At 53.4% G+C, this 17,773-nt stretch overlaps 7 protein-coding genes across 7 annotated transcripts; 4 read left to right on the forward strand and 3 right to left on the reverse strand.

Annotated features, from left to right (window-relative positions):
* Nucleotides 1-1,606: 1,606 nt before the first annotated feature.
* Nucleotides 1,607-2,823, forward strand: MRS44_008680 (uncharacterized protein; the record flags this gene model as incomplete). Its single annotated transcript, XM_065621020.1, has 3 exons — nucleotides 1,607-1,660; nucleotides 1,816-2,196; nucleotides 2,356-2,823. The coding sequence occupies 3 exons, from the start codon at nucleotides 1,607-1,609 to the stop codon at nucleotides 2,821-2,823; spliced, it is 903 nt and encodes a 300-aa protein (XP_065477092.1).
* Nucleotides 2,824-3,099: 276 nt separating this feature from the next.
* MRS44_008681 (uncharacterized protein) lies at nucleotides 3,100-4,374 on the reverse strand (the record flags this gene model as incomplete). Its single annotated transcript, XM_046279499.2, has 2 exons — nucleotides 3,100-4,282; nucleotides 4,340-4,374. The coding sequence occupies 2 exons, from the start codon at nucleotides 4,372-4,374 to the stop codon at nucleotides 3,100-3,102; spliced, it is 1,218 nt and encodes a 405-aa protein (XP_046132134.1).
* A 435-nt stretch (nucleotides 4,375-4,809) lies between these two features.
* On the forward strand, nucleotides 4,810-6,596 carry MRS44_008682 (uncharacterized protein; the record flags this gene model as incomplete). Its single annotated transcript, XM_065621021.1, has 2 exons — nucleotides 4,810-5,937; nucleotides 5,991-6,596. 2 exons carry the CDS (start codon nucleotides 4,810-4,812, stop codon nucleotides 6,594-6,596), a joined length of 1,734 nt encoding a protein of 577 aa, XP_065477093.1.
* A 262-nt stretch (nucleotides 6,597-6,858) lies between these two features.
* On the forward strand, nucleotides 6,859-8,968 carry MRS44_008683 (uncharacterized protein; the record flags this gene model as incomplete). Its single annotated transcript, XM_065621022.1, has 3 exons — nucleotides 6,859-6,953; nucleotides 7,011-7,275; nucleotides 7,331-8,968. 3 exons carry the CDS (start codon nucleotides 6,859-6,861, stop codon nucleotides 8,966-8,968), a joined length of 1,998 nt encoding a protein of 665 aa, XP_065477094.1.
* Nucleotides 8,969-9,571: 603 nt separating this feature from the next.
* Nucleotides 9,572-10,649, reverse strand: MRS44_008684 (uncharacterized protein; the record flags this gene model as incomplete). Its single annotated transcript, XM_046270951.2, has 5 exons — nucleotides 9,572-9,662; nucleotides 9,713-9,959; nucleotides 10,019-10,335; nucleotides 10,392-10,411; nucleotides 10,476-10,649. The coding sequence occupies 5 exons, from the start codon at nucleotides 10,647-10,649 to the stop codon at nucleotides 9,572-9,574; spliced, it is 849 nt and encodes a 282-aa protein (XP_046132136.2).
* A 912-nt stretch (nucleotides 10,650-11,561) lies between these two features.
* Nucleotides 11,562-12,578, reverse strand: MRS44_008685 (uncharacterized protein; the record flags this gene model as incomplete). The annotated part of the gene is made up of 1 exon (XM_046269636.2): nucleotides 11,562-12,578. The coding sequence occupies one exon, from the start codon at nucleotides 12,576-12,578 to the stop codon at nucleotides 11,562-11,564; it is 1,017 nt and encodes a 338-aa protein (XP_046132137.1).
* A 4,512-nt stretch (nucleotides 12,579-17,090) lies between these two features.
* Nucleotides 17,091-17,714, forward strand: MRS44_008686 (uncharacterized protein; the record flags this gene model as incomplete). Its single annotated transcript, XM_046269637.2, has 1 exon — nucleotides 17,091-17,714. One exon carries the CDS (start codon nucleotides 17,091-17,093, stop codon nucleotides 17,712-17,714), a length of 624 nt encoding a protein of 207 aa, XP_046132139.2.
* Between the last annotated feature and the right edge of the window lie 59 nt (nucleotides 17,715-17,773).

Raw genomic sequence — 17,773 nt, forward strand, 5'->3', positions numbered from 1 at the left:
ATGTCGCAAACTTGTTGAAGCGACCAGGTACTTGCCCCGCCTAACAAATCTGGTGCGGACACATGTACATGGTCCTCGCGGCGTCTGTTCCAATCCACCAGCCGAGAGAGGGCGCCTCTCGAAACCGAGACCTGCAGAAACACCTAAACGTGACCTTTTTTGTTTCTCTCCACCAGGTCGCATTCTGTGTCCTCTGTGTCCAGGCTGTCGGCAGCCATTCCTCGCTGGCGATTTACAACTTTTCAAGACGTCTCTGTTCTTTTTTAAGCTTTACCCTAGCTTGGCGCCGGGGACGAGATCTTCCACTCGGGCTCCGCTGATGTCTTTGTCAGACGTGTCAGGCTCGCGTCTCCGTGTTTATTAAGTCGCGTCTCTCCCTCTATTTTAGTGTCCCATGGGGGCTCCAAACCTCGGTCTAGGGCAGACGGGCGAGACTGTTGATTGTCGGACTATCGCTGGCTAGTGTCGGCAGCTTGCCGACGAGCTTTGTCTCTCGGTCTTGTCTTTCAATGTCTCAAGCATGAAGACCTGACCGCAAAGCCAACAGAAGGTCCCTTCTCAGATGAGATGGACCTGTTCTCTTATACAAGATAATCTCCATACCGTCATGCTTCTCGGCATGCTCGGTGTAGCTGGTCTGAGCCAACAAGTCCTCCCCTCGACGATTCCTTTCCTCATGCTCTTACGTACCGGTCAGTAACCACGGAACAGTCTCTCCTTGGTGCCGGGGCCCGCTGAACCTAATGCAGGTACCGTCTCTCGCCTTGATTCATGCCCTTGCCTGAGCTGAGGTAAGGGGATCTCGTCAATGTCTGTGGTGGCTGAGCAGACAGGCGGATGAGTGTGCGGCTACACTAGTCATGCACGACTGTCGATGGACATCTTGTCCCGTTCACAAATTCATCTCCCAACTGACCAGCTCGGGATATTACAAAACATTCGTGTCCTGCTTTCATTAGGTCCCTTATGAGAACGCGTTATAACTCATATCTCCACATCATTTCGCTTCCCAGGATTTTTATGTACCTTGTAGCTCACCGCATGCGGAAGCCGCGCATGCCCCCCATAGCTCGTATGCACGTTGAAATGAAGGACGAACAATGCCAGGGGAGAAAAAGAAGAGGAAAAGTGCCCGGTTATCCCTCACTAGCTCCCGTAAAGACCCTGCACATTTTTTTTTCACAGTGGAATGGTCTTTTTTCCCGTGGTGGATGGATGTCATTATTCCCGTGGGGAGAAGAGTGCCAGTCTGCTTACCCAAGCAAGCATACTCCATTGAGGCAAAATGGATGGATCCAATTCTGAGGACAATGGCATCCAACCAAGTTGTGGCTGGTGAGGACAATCTGTGCTTTTTGGATGCTGGTCCTCTTTTTTTTCTTAGCCCGGCGGTTTCGTTTCTTTGAATGGCTTCTCTTTGACAGAAGAGTGCGGTAATGCTGACTGTTTTCTCTCTTGTTTGCCCCGTTAACATTCCTCCAACTCGGTTCTTCTTTTAGCCAGCTATTTCTTCTTCTCTCTTCTCTCAAACTTGAACCCGTTCCTCTTCATCCTTCACCAACAACCGCTTGAAAAGTAAAACAGGCCCTCTTCACCAGAGCATCCAATGTCTACCTCGATTTCGGCGGGGTTCGCACCGCCTCACGCCGTGGCCTTGTTGGTGAGCCTCACCTGTTCCTAGTCCCCCAACCACGATCCATCCACATTCTCACAACCCCCTGGTTCATATCACTGTCTACCTCCCCCAGTATCAAGAGATCACATCTTGCGTCTCATGTAGTGTTGACTTGCATCATCTGAACCATTAAAATACAGGTCGTCTACTGCCTCGTCTATGTCATCCCACTCTACTTCTCGGCGGCCACAAGGCCCTCGCCAACCCGCTCCAGGGATGCCCCCGAGGCGATCCGCGCGCGCATCTTTGTCGTCTCGCTGTCGACGGCCATCTGCTCCCTCGTGACGCTGTACCTGCTCTCGTCCCACGCCGCCATCGCCATCCCCAACCCCTTGCATTTCATGGGCTACTGGCCCGTCGGCCTCGTCGACGCTGCCCGGGCCCTCTGGCTCACAGCCTTGCTCTTCGCCGGCCCCCTGTATGAGTCGCTCATCGTCGACGGAGCCGCCAGGCAATGGCTTCATCTCCAACCTCTCAGGGACCTCTGGACTGACTGGCCCACCTGGAGGAACATGGTAGCGGTACGTCAACTTGACTTTGTCCCCTTGATATCCCCCATGCTGCCCCTGTCAATCCTCAAACAACCCCCGCAGTCGTCTCAACTTCAGCCTCCTCTTCACACCGCTTCTTGTACCTTGTTCTAGCCTGCTTTTTCCGTCTCAATACTGATTTACCGAAAGGGACCCATCACCGAAGAATGTCTGTTCCGTTCGGCTGGAGTACCCCTACTCCTCCGTTCTGGAGCCAGCCTTACAGGCACCATCTTTCTATCGCCTCTCATCTTCGGACTGGCTCATCTTCACCACTTTTATGAGTTCCGAATCACCCACCCTCATACTCCTCTTCCCGTGGCCATTCTCCGATCCCTCTTCCAGCTGACTTACACCACACTATTCGGTGCTTATGCCACCTTCTTGTTCTTGAGGACTGGCAGTCTTCTGGCTGTTGTTCTTATCCATGCTTTCTGTAACTGCATGGGCTTGCCTCGTTTCTGGGGCCAGGTTGACCCATATTGGCTAGCAGAAGACGATCCAGCTCGGAAGCGATACACGGCCGTCTACTACGTGCTCCTGGTGGCTGGTCTGGTAGCCTGGTTGCAGAACTTGTACTCGTTGGCCGAGACTCCCATGGCTCTAGCCGAGTTCTGAGATGACTTCTGTCACAGCGCACGCTTAGATCGTCCACACGACTAGAATTAATAAAGAATCTCCCTTCATAGACTACGCTATGGCCGTCTTCCCCAGACTCGGCGTTGCAGACGTGTAGGTCAACGCTGAATGCTCTTGTCCGTGCGCGTAATGAGCAACGAAACTCTAAACATTGACATCTGCCGGTCATGTGGACATTCCAGAAGCTGACAAGAACCGTGCGAGTGTTTCATAATTAAGTGAATTGGAGTGTTTCTTAATACTAATAATACATGGCTATGTACCTCTCTGAGACCGAGGGAGCGATCCGGGCATCGACAAGTCGTCACTGTTGTCACTTCTCGTTCCTCGGCGATTACGAAGTGATGCTCGGTCCCTACTACCTGCATCACTTCCGAATACCTCATCCCGCAAGTCTCGACCAACATCCTTACCCTTTGACCGACCCATGGAAGCACTCCCCTCGGCCAGCCCGTCATCCGGGCCTCGGGTATTCTTCTTTCGCGGCCACAGACTTGGGAGGGCAATCTCCTGAAACCGTGGCTCGACGGCTCGCTCATCAAACCACCGGTGGAGGCGGGCTTCGACAAGCTGGGCAATCTTGGGGACGTCCTGAAGTCGAGAGCGACTGCCGAGAAGACTCCGAATGGAAAAGTCTAGCCGGTAGTCGTCCAAGAAGTTGAAAATCATCCGGGTCGGCTGAGACGGGTTGCTGGGGATGAAGGATATTGAAAGTGTGCCACTGAATCTGACCACCGAGACGGCCAGTGCGACAGGAAGCACCGCCGATAATTTCTTGGGATAATTAAGTAGGAGTTTCGTTTCCACGGCAAGGGTAAGCATGTCGCTCAGATCAACGTCCATCCGTGCCTGAAGGCGCGTGCCATCTCTGGCTGCCGTAGCCGGGTCAAACCTCTTTCCAATACCAAGACTCATTCCATCTTCATCGACGGGGATGATACGGCAGTTGCTGAAGATGGGAAAGTCCTCACCCAAGCTCAGCTCCGTGACCCTGATCTCATCAACAAAGTCCGGGCGCGAGGTCCCATTCAGCGCCTTGCTTAGTGAGTTGAGAATGGCATCATCATGTTGCGCATCACTGCGGAACTGAGCAATAGTCTGCGCAATGAGGACGTTGAACCAGTCGAGACTCTCGGGCTGGTGGCTGTCGACGTTGTAGTACGTCTTGCTGAGGATGGACCCAATGGTAAGCACAGGAGGGTTTCTGAGGACACTCGACTTTTTACGGCTCAACTCTCTGTCCTGACGATTGCCAGAGCTGCGCAGACTAAGCAACGAGCGCTTGTGAGCAAGCGTCCTTGACCGTCGCTCGGTTGCCCTCAAGGAAGCGGTGACGTCGGGTGAAGGAGGGTCACCAAAGATGAAGAACTTTATGAAGGCGGCCAACACAAGCACGACCGAGATTTGTCCGACTATGAAGCCTTGGGTGAAGGACAGACTGGTCATAGAATGTCAGATCGGGTAATGCCATGATGCAGGGTACGTTGATACTCACGTCCGTTCGGGTGACTGGGGACAGGTATCACCCATGATTGAGGATGGAGGGGAGGATCAATGGGCTTCTGGAAGGTTCAAGGGCCCTTGATAGATAGCCTCGAGGAAATTACAACGCAATCAATAGAAACCGTCCAACATGATGACGGTGTTGCCCATTCAAGCTTTTGATGTCACCGAGCACTCATGATGAAGAGGTTGGCTGCATGTGGAGCTCCTTCTCAGCTTGCCGGGGGAAAAACGGAGTTATGCAGATACCGGGGTGGCCATGCTGTTACTGGGCTCACTTCATGACGACTACTCAACCAGCCTCCCTGCAAGCAAGAACCATCATCGATTTCCCCAACAAACAATCACAACACGTTTAAATAACCAGAAATTGTTCCGTCACACAATTCTATCGAATACAGTATCCGAAAAACCAAGGAATACCTCGCTGCGCAGCCGTAGAGTGCTGCACCAGCCGCCATCATGGACGTCGCCCAGGCAATTTCTGGGTACATCAATAAGATCATTACGACGGCCGATACGTCGTCTGCCAAGATGAAGATCCTCCTTCTTGACAGGGAAACTGTTTCTATCGTCTCTACCGCAATCACACAATCCTCCCTTCTCAGCCACGAGGTCTACCTCATCGACCGTCTGGACAGTGCAACCCGCGAGAGGATGCGACATCTACGCTGTATCTGTGTCGTGCGGCCATCACCTGAAACCATCCAGCTGCTCATAGACGAACTGCGAGACCCCAAGTATGGAGAGTACCAACTGTATTTCACAAACGTGATTAAGAAGTCATCACTGGAACGCCTGGCCGAGTCGGATGACCACGAGGTGGTCAAGTTGATTCAGGAGCATTATGCCGATTACACCGTCATCAACCCGGATCTTTTCTCCATCGGCCTCACACTTCCCCATCGCCGTATCTGGGCCGGCGGCCCCGATACTTGGAACCCCGACTCCCTACAACGCTGCGCCGAGGGTCTTCTAGCAGTGCTACTATCGCTTAAGAAGAAGCCTCTCATCAGATACCAAAAGACAAGCCCCATCGCCAAGAAATTGGCATCCGAGGTCCGGTATCTAATGACCCAGGAAGATCAACTATTTGAGTTCCGTCCAGTGGACACGCCCCCGATCCTTCTTGTGCTGGATCGTCGAGAGGACCCCGTGACGCCGCTACTTACACAGTGGACATACCAGGCCATGGTGCATCACCTCCTGGGAATTCAGAACGGCCGTGTCGACTTGAGCGATGTGCCCGACGTTGGTCCGGACCTGAAGGAGATTGTTCTGTCCCAGGATCAGGATCCCTTCTTCAAGAAGAACATGTTTCTCAACTTTGGCGACCTGGGAGGCAACATCAAGGAGTACGTTGGCCAGTTTCAGTCCAAGACTAAGAACAACGAAAACATTGAGTCAATATCCGATATGAAACGATTTATTGAGGAGTATCCCGAGTTCCGCAAGCTCTCTGGCAATGTTAGCAAACATGTCACGCTGGTTTCGGAACTCAGTCGGAGGGTGGCGGCGGAGAACTTGCTCGAGGTCAGCGAGCTGGAACAGAGTCTGGCCTGCAACGAGAATCATGGAACTGACGTCAAGGTAATATTAAATCACTTTGATGCGAGAGTTCGACGTCGCTAACTAAGTAACAGAACATCCAACGACTCATCCAGTCTCCCAACGTCACTCCAGAAAGCAAGGTTGGCCTAGTGGCCCTGTATGCTCTTCGATATCAGAAGCATCCCTCAAACTCGCTTGCCATGCTCACAGACCTCCTCGTTGCAGCTGGCGGTGTGCCCCATCGGCAGGCAGAGCTTGTCGACAAGTTGGCAGCATACCACGCATCGCTTCAGGCGTCTCAGTCCCAAAGTGGAATCTCGGAAATCTTTGAGTCAGCCGGCATCTTTTCTGGGGCGTCGAGCCGTTTCAAGGGTCTTAAGGGTGTTGAGAACGTCTACACGCAGCACAGCCCACTTCTTGAGAGCACCCTCCAGAACATGATCAAGGGCAGGTTAAAGGAACAGCAGTATCCGTTCGTGGAGGGTGGAGGCACGACCAAGGATAAGCCTCAGGACATTATAGTGTTCATTGCCGGCGGCGCTACGTATGAGGAGGCAAAGATGATTGCAGGGTTGAATGCGACGAGCCCCGGCGTGCGAATCGTGCTCGGCGGTACAACAATCCACAACTCGGCCTCGTTCTTGGAAGAGGTTGATGATGCTGTCACCTCATGGCCAGAGGCTCGGGGCAGGCGATAAATGGTTAGAGAAGGTGTATTCTTTTATGACAGCGATGAGTTTTAAGGTCTCTTTTTGGTCTAGAATCGGGTCTGAAAAGCTCTGAGAGTGTCTACAGAGACGGGAGAGCCTGGTTTTGGTGTTTAGGTAGGTACTTAGGTTGGTAGGTAGTTCAACTCGATAGCGTCATATTCCGGCTAGTCGCAACTCCATTAATGGCAACTGATCGATTTCAACATTGGATGGCGGAAGGCGAATTTTGCATCCCAAGCGACGACATGCAATGCGTTCCCTATTAAGACCAAGGCCAACCGTCTGGCGACGTCAATGGCAGATTGGAAGACGACGGCATCTTGCAACTGTCTCCGGCGACTCAAGGTGAGCCCTCATATCCCTCTGTCGCTTATCGCAATCTCGTCTAACAGCCCGCCATAGACCTTTTGACGTGGTGGTAATTGGAGGTGGCCATGCCGGTGCCGAAGCATGCGCCGCGGCCGCACGAGCCGGAGCCCGGACGGCCTTGATCACACCGAAGATTGACAACCTGGGGACATGCTCGTGCAACCCGAGTTTCGGAGGAATTGGCAAGGGAACCATCATCCGGGAGATTGATGCGCTCGACGGTCTGGCGGGAAGGATCATTGACAAGGCGGGCGTCCAGTTCCACGTGTTGAACCGACGGAAAGGAGCGGCAGTTTGGGTTTGTGACACTGCTGGCTTTTACGAGATTGACAAGCTAACGGGTATTGCGACAGGGACCTCGTGCTCAGATCGATCGAGACTTGTACAAGAAATACATGAGGGAGGAACTCTCTTCGTACCCGAACCTATCCATCGTCCTCGACAGCGTCTCCGACATCGTCCTTTCAGACCAAGAGCCCGTAGACGGCGCTTCAAGTCGCATCGCCGGTGTGCGACTCGAGTCGGGTCAGGTCCTCCCCACGAGCAAGGTCATCATCACGACGGGAACATTTCTCGGCGGTGAAATACATATTGGTCTCGAGTGCTATCCTGCTGGTCGCATTGGAGAGGCTGCTACCTTTGGCTTGAGCAAGTCGCTCCGGGATGCGGGTTTTCAGCTGGGACGTCTCAAGACGGGTACACCTCCGAGAATCGCCCGGGACAGCATCAAGTTTGACATCTTGGAGAAGCAATACGGAGATGATCCTCCTTCTCCGTTCAGCTACCTCAATGATACGGTGGCGGTGGAGGAGCAGCTTACTTGCGGTGTGACTTATACGAATGAGAAGACGCATCAGATTGTCCGGGATAACCTTGACAAGACGATCCACATTCGCGAGACCATCAAGGGCCCGCGGTACTGTCCTTCTCTGGAATCCAAGGTTATCCGCTTCGCCGACAAGGACCGGCATATCGTCTGGCTCGAGCCTGAGGGTTTCGACAGCCCCATCGTCTACCCGAACGGGTTGTCAATGACAATTCCTGCAGACGCCCAGGAGCAGGCTCTTCGGACAATCCCAGGCTTGGAGGATTCCAAGATGCTCCAGCCCGGATATGGAGTTGAGTACGACTACATCGACCCTCGCGGCCTAAGGTCAACCTTGGAAACAAAGGCCATTAGCGGTCTGTACCTGGCCGGACAGATCAACGGAACCACAGGCTACGAGGAGGCTGCAGGTCAGGGAGTTCTCGCGGGTATCAACGCAGGTCGTGCAGCCAAGGGCCTTCCAGGTGTGTCCCTGTCACGAGGTGATGGCTACATTGGCATCATGGTCGACGACCTTATCACCAAGGGCGTCACTGAGCCATACCGCATGTTCACTTCACGCAGCGAATTCCGTATGGCTGCCCGAGCTGACAACGCCGACTTCCGACTTACATCCAAGGGTCATGAATGGGGTGTCATCTCGGACAAGCGATGGAGGGTATACAGTGATGAGCGTCAGCAAATGGACGACCTCACAAAGGCCCTCCGGTCCGTATCCCTCAGCCCTGCGCAGTGGATCGAAAAAGGCTTCCACCTCAAGCGCAACACGGCTCGGCGTGATGGTCTCGATATGCTCCGGCTCTCAAGTTCCAACACACGCATCGAACTCGAGCAGCTAGTGTCCGTTGTGCCCGAGATTATGAGCTACTCGCCGCGTGTACGCAGCCGTGTTGCCATCGAAGCCTTTTACGCCCCCTATATCAAGATGCAAGAGGCGGAACGCAGCCAGTTCACCAACGACGAGCGTGTCCGCATCTCCACGAGTCTCGACTACGATGAGATTCCCGGCCTTGCCATCTCAGAGAAGGAGGCTCTCAAGGCCGCCAGGCCAGAGACTCTTGCCCAAGCTCGACGAGTCGAGGGTGTGACTCCATCAGGAAGTCTACGACTCCTGGCCTACGTCAGACGAAACCCATATCGAGAGAGTTTAGGCGAGGTCCCTTGAAAGAGGGAAATAAAAGGGAAATAAACAAGCTTTGGATTGAGTTTTCCCCTTGTATGAAGAAATGTACGAATATCTAAAATAGAAGGGAGCATTTGGGCCAAGGCGTTTTTTTTTATCTTGCAGGGGGAGATCACAAAGTCAATCTATAGTTAGGGGAAACAGGTTGGTGTTGTGGAATAAGCTTATCTCGAACGGACATAAAGCATATTTTGACTTGTCGTCTTTTTTTCGGTTCTCGTAGGGCTGCATGTTTTGACGTTGGGACTAGTTGGGATAACTTCACTAGTTCAAAGCATACCAAAACAGTTCCGAAGCATGAGCTAGTTCGAAACCATGATTGAGCTTAACTTGACGGGACGTTGAATTAATTCATCAGGGGGTAGGTAGGCATATCTGTTATACATGTTTGTGTGACTGGGGAGGGGGTGTACATCACACCACCGTTAAAGACTCACCCGTCTTTTCAGCTCTTGGCTAGTGAGGTTTTTTTTAGTCTCATCAACGGTGCCGTCTCTACCTTGTCCCGTGGCGACTCGAATTACCAAGTCTGGACATTTTGCTTTTTTGCTTTTATTAAATTTCCGAAAGCCAAGACTCTTCTTTTCAGGGCTTGGGCTTGTTGAGGATCTTGACAGCGTCCTTTGTATAAATGTAACTCGCTCCGCTCCAGATGGTCGTACCAGCAACAACATATCTATCACACCGTCAGCTTCAACAACAGAAATGAAGATACTAAAGACTTACTGCATTATCGTCAATGCGGGTGTCAAATCAGTTCCCACGAGTGGTGCGGCAGTCGTGGCTCCGACGAGGGCGAGTTGCAAGAAGGTGTTGTACTTGCTGATAGTGGTAGGCCGCACCTCTGCCGAAGGGAGAGAGAAATCCCAGTACCGGGCAAACGTCTTTGGAGGAGGGAGTGAAATCCAGCGGTAGTAGATGGCCGAGATTGCGAGTCCTACGTCTCGACCGAGGATGACGGTGGCAACCCAGACTAGACGAAAAGTGTCAGTTGTTTCGTTTCAGTGATATGTGATATATGATATAGCGTACTCGGCAGGGCTCCCTTGATTGCGAGGCACACCGTCAATATCGTCATGAGCGTCTTGTCCGCCATGGGGTCAATGACAGTCCCCACGACCGTCTTGCTGTTCCACCGCCGTGCGATCCATCCATCCAGCAGGTCTGTAACTCCAGCATAGGCAAACAGCCCCACGGCCCAAGCGTGTTGATCATGTAGCACGAGATATCCAATAGCGGGCGCAGCAATGAGGCGCGTAAACGTGAGGATGTTGGGGATCGTGTAGATGTCTTCGTGGAGGACGGCCGAGCGGGTAGGAGGATTCGTCTTTTTCTGGAGGGCTGGTGGTCTATCAACAAGTCAGTCTGATATCTCATCTAGTCCATTGACAGATACTAAACTTACTCAACACGCTCCTCCTTGTTCTTTTGCTCCAACCAAGCTTGCGACCTCGTAAAGAACAACCTCCTCGGCCCTGACGTCGCAAACCTCAACCCAGCAGGCGAACACCTGCTGGCCGCCGCCCGCCCAGCCAGCCTCGCAGACAGCAACATCTAGGCTGACTTGAAAACAAACACACTCGAGTAGATCAATTGGAGAGAGGGCGAGTTCGGTTGCCCAATTCCGAACCGACCGATCTTCTTCCTGTACTGTTTTGCGCATCTGTCGATTGGCTGCGCAAAAAAAACCACCAACAAAACCCCCCCGTTAGCGGCCTGTCCACCCCGGACATTTGAATACGTACCTTTCTGTCATCCAGAGCACGTGCTCTCCAATCGCATCTTTTTCGAGCCCCACGGCAAAAATGGACATACTCTCGGCACTCGCCGGACGGGGTGTGGGTCCCAAGTCCGCGGGAGCCACGGCACAGGGATCCGGTATCTCCCACCCCGGAGCCGAGATGGGATTTTTTCGTGCATGCCGCCCGCACACGTCGGAACCCCCTTTTGTTTTAAAACCGGACGCGGTCTTCTCCAGAGATTTGCAGCCTGTCGAGCCAAGAGATGGTTTTGGCTAGGGTCAACGTCACCTTTTTCTTTTTCGTATGGAGTCGAGATTAGCCAGGTGACTTGACAGACAACCGTGCACGGAATAATCTGAGAGTCCTGGTTACACACACCAACTTGAGCATTCACCACTTGCAAACAGGTAAAACAACAAGACAATGATCAAGAACGTTTGCATTCTGTCTTTCATCTGTTTTCTTTCTAGAAGGTTGCTACCGGACATTTATCCCAATACATCAGCGAGGATTGGCAGAGCATAACCTTATTGGGTCATCAAATCCCCAACTTGGCACATCCGACATCCGCTGCCCAGAGTTAATCAATGATTGGCTTGCATAGGTTCGCAAGGTTATAGATTTGACAAGGAGTCCAGGGGCCTGTTTCACATTTCATCACGCCTCTAGCTGATTACTAACAACTCCGACAAGGTTGCGGAACACACGGGTAGGGAACTCTGAAACTTTGAATCCATCTCCAAGTCATGGGCGCCACTTAGATCTAGTGCCATCACTCCCATGATTTTTCGGATTTTGTTTATTAATTTGATACCTAATACTAACTGGCCTTTTCAGAAGAGATTTGAGTTATCCATATTTGATGTGTCAATACCCGAAATCTCGGGCATGTAAGAAAATGTAGGAAGGTGTGTATTGGGAGGCATTGTGACATATGCCTGTTGTTGTGAGTGATGATGATGTTGTTGCTGCTGATGTTGCTGCTGCTGTTGTTGTTGTTGCAAATGCTGCAGGTGGGTTGGCGACATAAGCTGCTGTGGTTCGTGTTGTTGTGGTGGTTGTTGATGTGGATGATGTTGATGGTGATGCTGCTGTTGTTGTTGCATGTGGATAGGCGGCAGCTGGCCTTGTGCATAATAGTAGCCCATGTGGTAATTGGACATCATCGGTGGCACTTGTTGCATGGATGTATTGTAACCATAGTCCACGAGCACTTGGCTCTGGTAGTGCTCGTCAGTCGACGTGTCGGTGCCGTCGATGGGCGCTCGGAAGTTTTGCGACATGAGGAGCTCGCTGCGAGGGATGAGGTTCCGGAGGTCCGGATGCTTCGAGGGACAGGTGAGGCGGCCTGACTTGACATCTTCGCATGTGTAGTAGCTCACCAGGTGGTGGGGGACACCCTGGAAGGTTATGCTGATTGTCTTCTTGACCAGGCCCGACTGCTTGAAGTCGTACGAGTCCACCAGAGAGCCGATCAGAGCACGGTCCTCGTCTCTAGTCTCGCATCGCGACTCGGTCTTTGTGATGCCGTTGCTCATCTTCTTGGGCTTCTTGAGGGCGCGCTTCTTCTCGCCTGGGCCAAAGGGCCGCTCGAGCTCGCGGTAGACGAGGAAGTTGTCTAGTATGCGGCTTGGGCTCCATGAGACTCCGTCTGTCCAGCGCTTGATTCCTGAGGCGTGCTCCTCGTAGATGAATACATTCCCGCTTCTGATGAGCTCTTGTCGTTCTCGATCTTGTGGTCGTCGTGGGACGTGATTGCGTGCACCTGACAGACAGGCCTCGAAGATGATGAGGGCATCGAGAGTTGAGTGGATGTACCCCACGTATGTGGGTAGCAGAGTACTGCTCATTGTGGAGAGGACTGGGCGAGGACAAGATGGAGTAGAGGAGAGAGAAGGAGAAGAGGTAGAAAGGCAAGGTGCCTTGGGGGGGTGTAGCAATGTGAGGATGGAGTACTGCCGTGCTGTGCTGAGCTGTACTACTTCAGTTGTCTGTCGCTGGGTATTGGGTACAGGTAATTGAAATAAGAGTTCAAGTTGAGCTGTTCCAATTATCTCTGGAGAGAAGTTGGGAAGAGGGTTGAGTTTGGAGGTTGGATGTAATGGAGTTGGTGTGGGGAAGAGAGGAAGGGGGGTCCGTACCTTATATAGACTGTGACTGCCGCAAGTCGACTTGAGGAGGAGATAAAAAAACACCACACGGCAATGCGCCTTGAGAGCAACTTCCCAACGAGTTTTCTCACAGTTGAGAAATACTGAGTCACAGCTGCCTAGATATCAGTTGATCTCGTTCCTGCATGTCTGCATCTTGATCTCGGCCACGAGGTTCCTGAGATGCAGCTGCTGCGGTCCGAAGCAAAAAGTGTGTTTGCTGCGCGAATAGCTCCGGGAGCCATGATGGAGACGATGATGGTGGATGGATTGGATGGCAGTCCGGGACCTTGCTCTGGGACTTGACTTACTGGGACGGGACTGCGGCGGCTCTGTGGGGCGGCGCTCAGAGAGAGAGGTACCTACCTCCACTCCACAGCCCAAGCCAGCCCAGCAGGCGTGTGCCAGTGGAACTGCGCTTAGGTTGGTGGACGGGAATTGATTTGGGCTGTATGTACCGAACGAGCCAGCGAACATGGAGCGATCCATCCATCCCTCCATCGTTCGTCCGTCCGTCGCCGCGATATTCGTTCAGTGTCCTCTCCTCAGATGCCCCCCCCCCCCCCCTAGACTGCTTGCGGCCTTGGTCTTTACGTATCCGTGCTCTGTCTCCTCGAGGGTCCTTGTTGCGCGCGCGTAGTCTATTCGGACTAGGCCAGGCAAAGTGGTGCCTCTTTGCCTTGCCTTGCCTTGCCCTTTCCCTCTCTCTTGTTGCACCCCCGCCTCTCTCCTCCTCCTCATCATCTCCTTCCCCCTCTCGTTCGGGTTTCTAATTCTCACCGTGACCTCGCTTTAGACCTGGGGCGTGGAGAGTGAGCCTCGTTCTCGCCTTTTTTTCTTTTTCTTTCTTAACTGGCCTCGCGTCGTCTTCATGGATTCTTCCCTTCTGCTACCCATCGGCCTCATCCTTTCCCATTTCGCAGTACCGACGACAAGGTACTTGGCAGGTCCCGGCGTGCCAATTCTGGTGGGGACTGCACCCCCAGATGAGGGACCGCTAAGCCCTTTTGGGTGACAATGCGTGGCTGCTGTGGCTGGAGCTTGGCGTTTCCTCCTCTGCACACTCCCCCCTGTGCCCAAGATGCACGCCCCTCCTTGATGCACCTCTGACGCACTGCGAGAGCTCCTGTCTGCAGTGGCTTTGCGCCTCTACGCGTTCGTTTCACCCCCATCAGTCAGGGCCTCTGCTCTTACACGGACGGCAGCTTGGGGATTTTATTTGATTTGCATCCGTTCGCAACGCAAGACCATGTTCATCTCGGCCAGATGTGTCACGCTTCTCTTATTTTGCTCGCTTGCTTCTCATGTTCCGCTGAGCAATCGGCCGAGAGATGAGACGAAAGGATTTTCTCAACATTTGAACAAAAGCTGTTTCCGGCCATTATCGCTTTGACTTGACCCTGTGTGACCTCTCTCTTTCTCTCTCTCCCATAGATCCACCCAAAAAGGGCCAAAGCACACCCCCAACCAAAAGAGAACCTCGTCTTGTCACTGCCGAGCCTCGTTGACTCCTAGTCGGCTCTTTTCCTTGCCTGGGGTGCCCTGGACGCCACAATTCCAAGGCACGCCATCGCCGTGACCTCCGCGCACCAGTACCAGCAGCCCCGTCTCCCATGGATTGCTATGACCATGATGGATTTGGGAAAACGGGCACCAGGCAAGCAGGCATGGCATAACAAGAAAAGCCCGGGTGGCCGTCGGCGCCGAAGAGGGCTGTGAGAGAATGGCCGCGTCCGCCTCGCATCACACATCACACATCCATCGTCGTCGTCGTTTCTGACAAACACGATCAGAAAGGTGGCTGGCGCCCGCCCATGAAATCCCCCGCCCGGAGCCCCGGAGACGGCCGAGGCGTCCGACGCCGGTCTTCAACACCACCCCGACCGTGACGCTGTCTCGGGTTAGAATCCCCTAATCTTTTTTTCATGATCGTTTTTTTTTCTCTGTAGCAAAATGGCTCGTGCTCCTCCTGCCATCGTTTGCGACGACCTGGGGTTCCCGAATTTGTCATGGGTCATGGGTCAACAAGGGTCAGACAGGCGTCACAGATGAATACGTGCGTACGTAGGTATGTAGCAGTAGCTAGAGCCCGGACAGTCTAGTAACCCAGTCCCGTTGACGAAAGCATCCATCGTCAGTCCGTAGGGCTCGATCTCCATCTCCCCGACCCCGATTTCAGAGTTTCACAACGGTCTCTGTTTCCCTACTTTATTCCCATTTGCTTTTTAATCGTGCAAAATATAATTATTATTCAAATGTCGACAGTTGATTCATTTTAATTATGTCTCGTCTTCAAAACAACAACTAATACTATGATCCCTGGGCACCGTTGGGTTCTCAAAGGTGAGGGAGGGGGGAGGGCGCATCAGGTTCCAAGCACGTGCGTGAGACGACAGACTCTAGCTCAATTCACCCCAAGATGATCAAGGAGCCTTATGCAGATTGCGCCTCATCAAACAGATGGAGACATACGTACGTACGACAGTCGGCAGAGATGGGGGCAGATGCTGGGCTGGGCTCGAATCGATTGCCAAAAGTTCCCAGTCCCCTCCATGCCGTGTCCATGGTTCATGGGATGGGATGGGATGTCCCCCCTTCCAGCCTTAATCGACATGAACCACAGTCGCATCTAGGACCTACTATACGTGATGTAATGTAATTGGGATTGACCCCCCATCTTTTTTTTTAATCCATCAAACAAAAACGAGCAGAGACATAAAAGGAAGATGCCGTAATTTATTTTAGCTGCTGATTCCCACCCGTTTTCCTGCCAGGATGCTATGCCGGATCCTTGTCCCTGGGCTGTCTATTCTTTTCTATTCCTTGTCTTGTCTTGCCTTGTCGGCGTCGCCTTGCCTTACCCTGTTCCCCTTCATGTCTCATGGATGATGGCCTCTCTTTTTTCCTTCTAGCGCCTTGTCTTGTGATACCACACCTTGCAGGGCACACAGGGCCAGTGATGATGACCTTTCTTTTTTTGGCTTGTGAAGAACCACACTTGTAGGTCCGACATCAGGACCAGGATCCAAGGATGGTACGTACTCCCCTCCCCCAAGGACAAGGAGATTCCCATTAACCCACGGTCCATGCCATGACACCCTCCCAGCACCTCCATCCCCGTCTGGCATGCATCTTCCTCCGGCATTGGCTTTGGTGCCTGTATCGTCGCTCTTGGGGAGCTCTTAGCGGCCCCCACCCGTCCCTAGTTTCTTTGGTACCTTTTCTGGCCCTTGGATTGGCCTTTTGCCTCTGCCGTCCTGCAGACCATCTCTGCCTCGTTCCGCCATTGGACGCCTGGCCCATCCCCATCTTTTCGTCCTCTTTGCCTTGGGCTTGGGTTCCCACCCCCCTTGTCCTTGTTCATGGCTCCCCTCCATGGCTCCCCTCTCCCTCTCCTTCTCCCCTCGTTCGGTCTCGGTTCATGAAGGCAGAGGGCACAGAGCAGGTGCAGCAGCAGAGCAAGGGCCCCGGGAACGTGCAAGGGCCCAAAGTGGGAGAGCCGATGAGGCGGGATTTCAGCTTGCCATTGGGTGGGATTCTCCAATTGGCTTTCTAATACTCTTTCTCTGTCCGTCTCCTTCCCTCTCCCTCTCCCTCTCCCTCTACCGTAACCGTAATAGGTACCGTGTCAGGCTCCGACAACACTGTACCGGCCGCACTCCTCATAGTGTCCGTCCGTTACATACCGAGCGGGCTTTAGCTGGAAAGCCCGCCATCCGACTCGAATTGATGCTGCTGCTACTGCGCTGCGCCGCCCCCCTCCCCCGGTCCTACGGCTCTTCTACCAACTCCCATCTTGGCATGACACACAATCGAGATAGCTTACAATTACGTCTTCGTGCCTTAGCAGTCCCCTAGCTAGCAGTTATGATACATGCCACTTCTCGTGCTGAGTGAGAATGCCCAGCAAGCCAGCTAGCCCGCCAGCCAGCCAGCGCCAGCCTCCAGCGACAGATACAGTATTACAAGACTCGACAACATCGTCAGCATCATTACAATCACCATCATCATCGTCATAACCACAACAATCAGCCGAAATCCCCCCTCCTTGACCAATCTACAATCTGTCCATTCTACACTACCCATACCCATTACAGTACCCTACCCATACACCTTCATTCACATGCATTCTCTCCCTACTGTACAATATGCCCCGTGCTCGACTGGTGAAATGGCGCAGTCGCAGCGCAAAGGCCAACAACAACATCGAAAATGGTATCAGACGCAAGCATCAGCATCTTCATCGACGTCGTGGTGGTCCAAAATGGCCAATACATGCGCCCGCGCCGCCCTCGTCACTCAGCCCTGGCCGCTGTAAAACCAGGGCTCTTCGCCTGCTCGGTAGCGTCGCCCTGGCACTCGCACCGGGACTGGAACCGTCCCATCAAATATGCCCATGTCCGTGACCTGCTGCCGCTGGGTATGGCTCGTATCGCCTCCCTTGTCCGGCTCGCCCGATGGGTTCCCCGCCTGCACGCGTGCCTGGGCCTCCGCCGCCTTGACCTCGGTGCTGCCACCACTCAAGCTGACGAGGACGGCACTGCTCTGGTGGTGGTTCTTGCTGGTGCTGCCGGCGTTGGCGTTGGCGCGGGCCATGCTGCTGGTGGTGCCTCTGCTGCTAATGCCGCTGCTGCTACTGCTGCTACTGCTGTTGCGGCTGCTCACCCGCACCACAACGCCGCTCTCCCAATTGCGACAGCTCATCTTGGGCTGCCCTGTCGCTCGGTCCTTGACTATGCGGCCCCTGTTTGGCGCATCGCGGCCGCAACCCGTCAGCGTCAGATTCATACACTCGTCACCGTTCCGTCTAAGTCGTTCCCAAGACTCTCTAGCTAGTTCGTAGGGCGCTCCACCACGGCACCATCGCACCGTCCGTGGATGGATGTCGCTTGGTG

The sequence above is a fragment of the Fusarium solani genome (genome assembly GCF_023522795.1).
Source record: "Fusarium solani strain SB1 chromosome Unknown bctg00000005, whole genome shotgun sequence".
NCBI classification, from domain to species: domain Eukaryota; kingdom Fungi; phylum Ascomycota; class Sordariomycetes; order Hypocreales; family Nectriaceae; genus Fusarium; species Fusarium solani.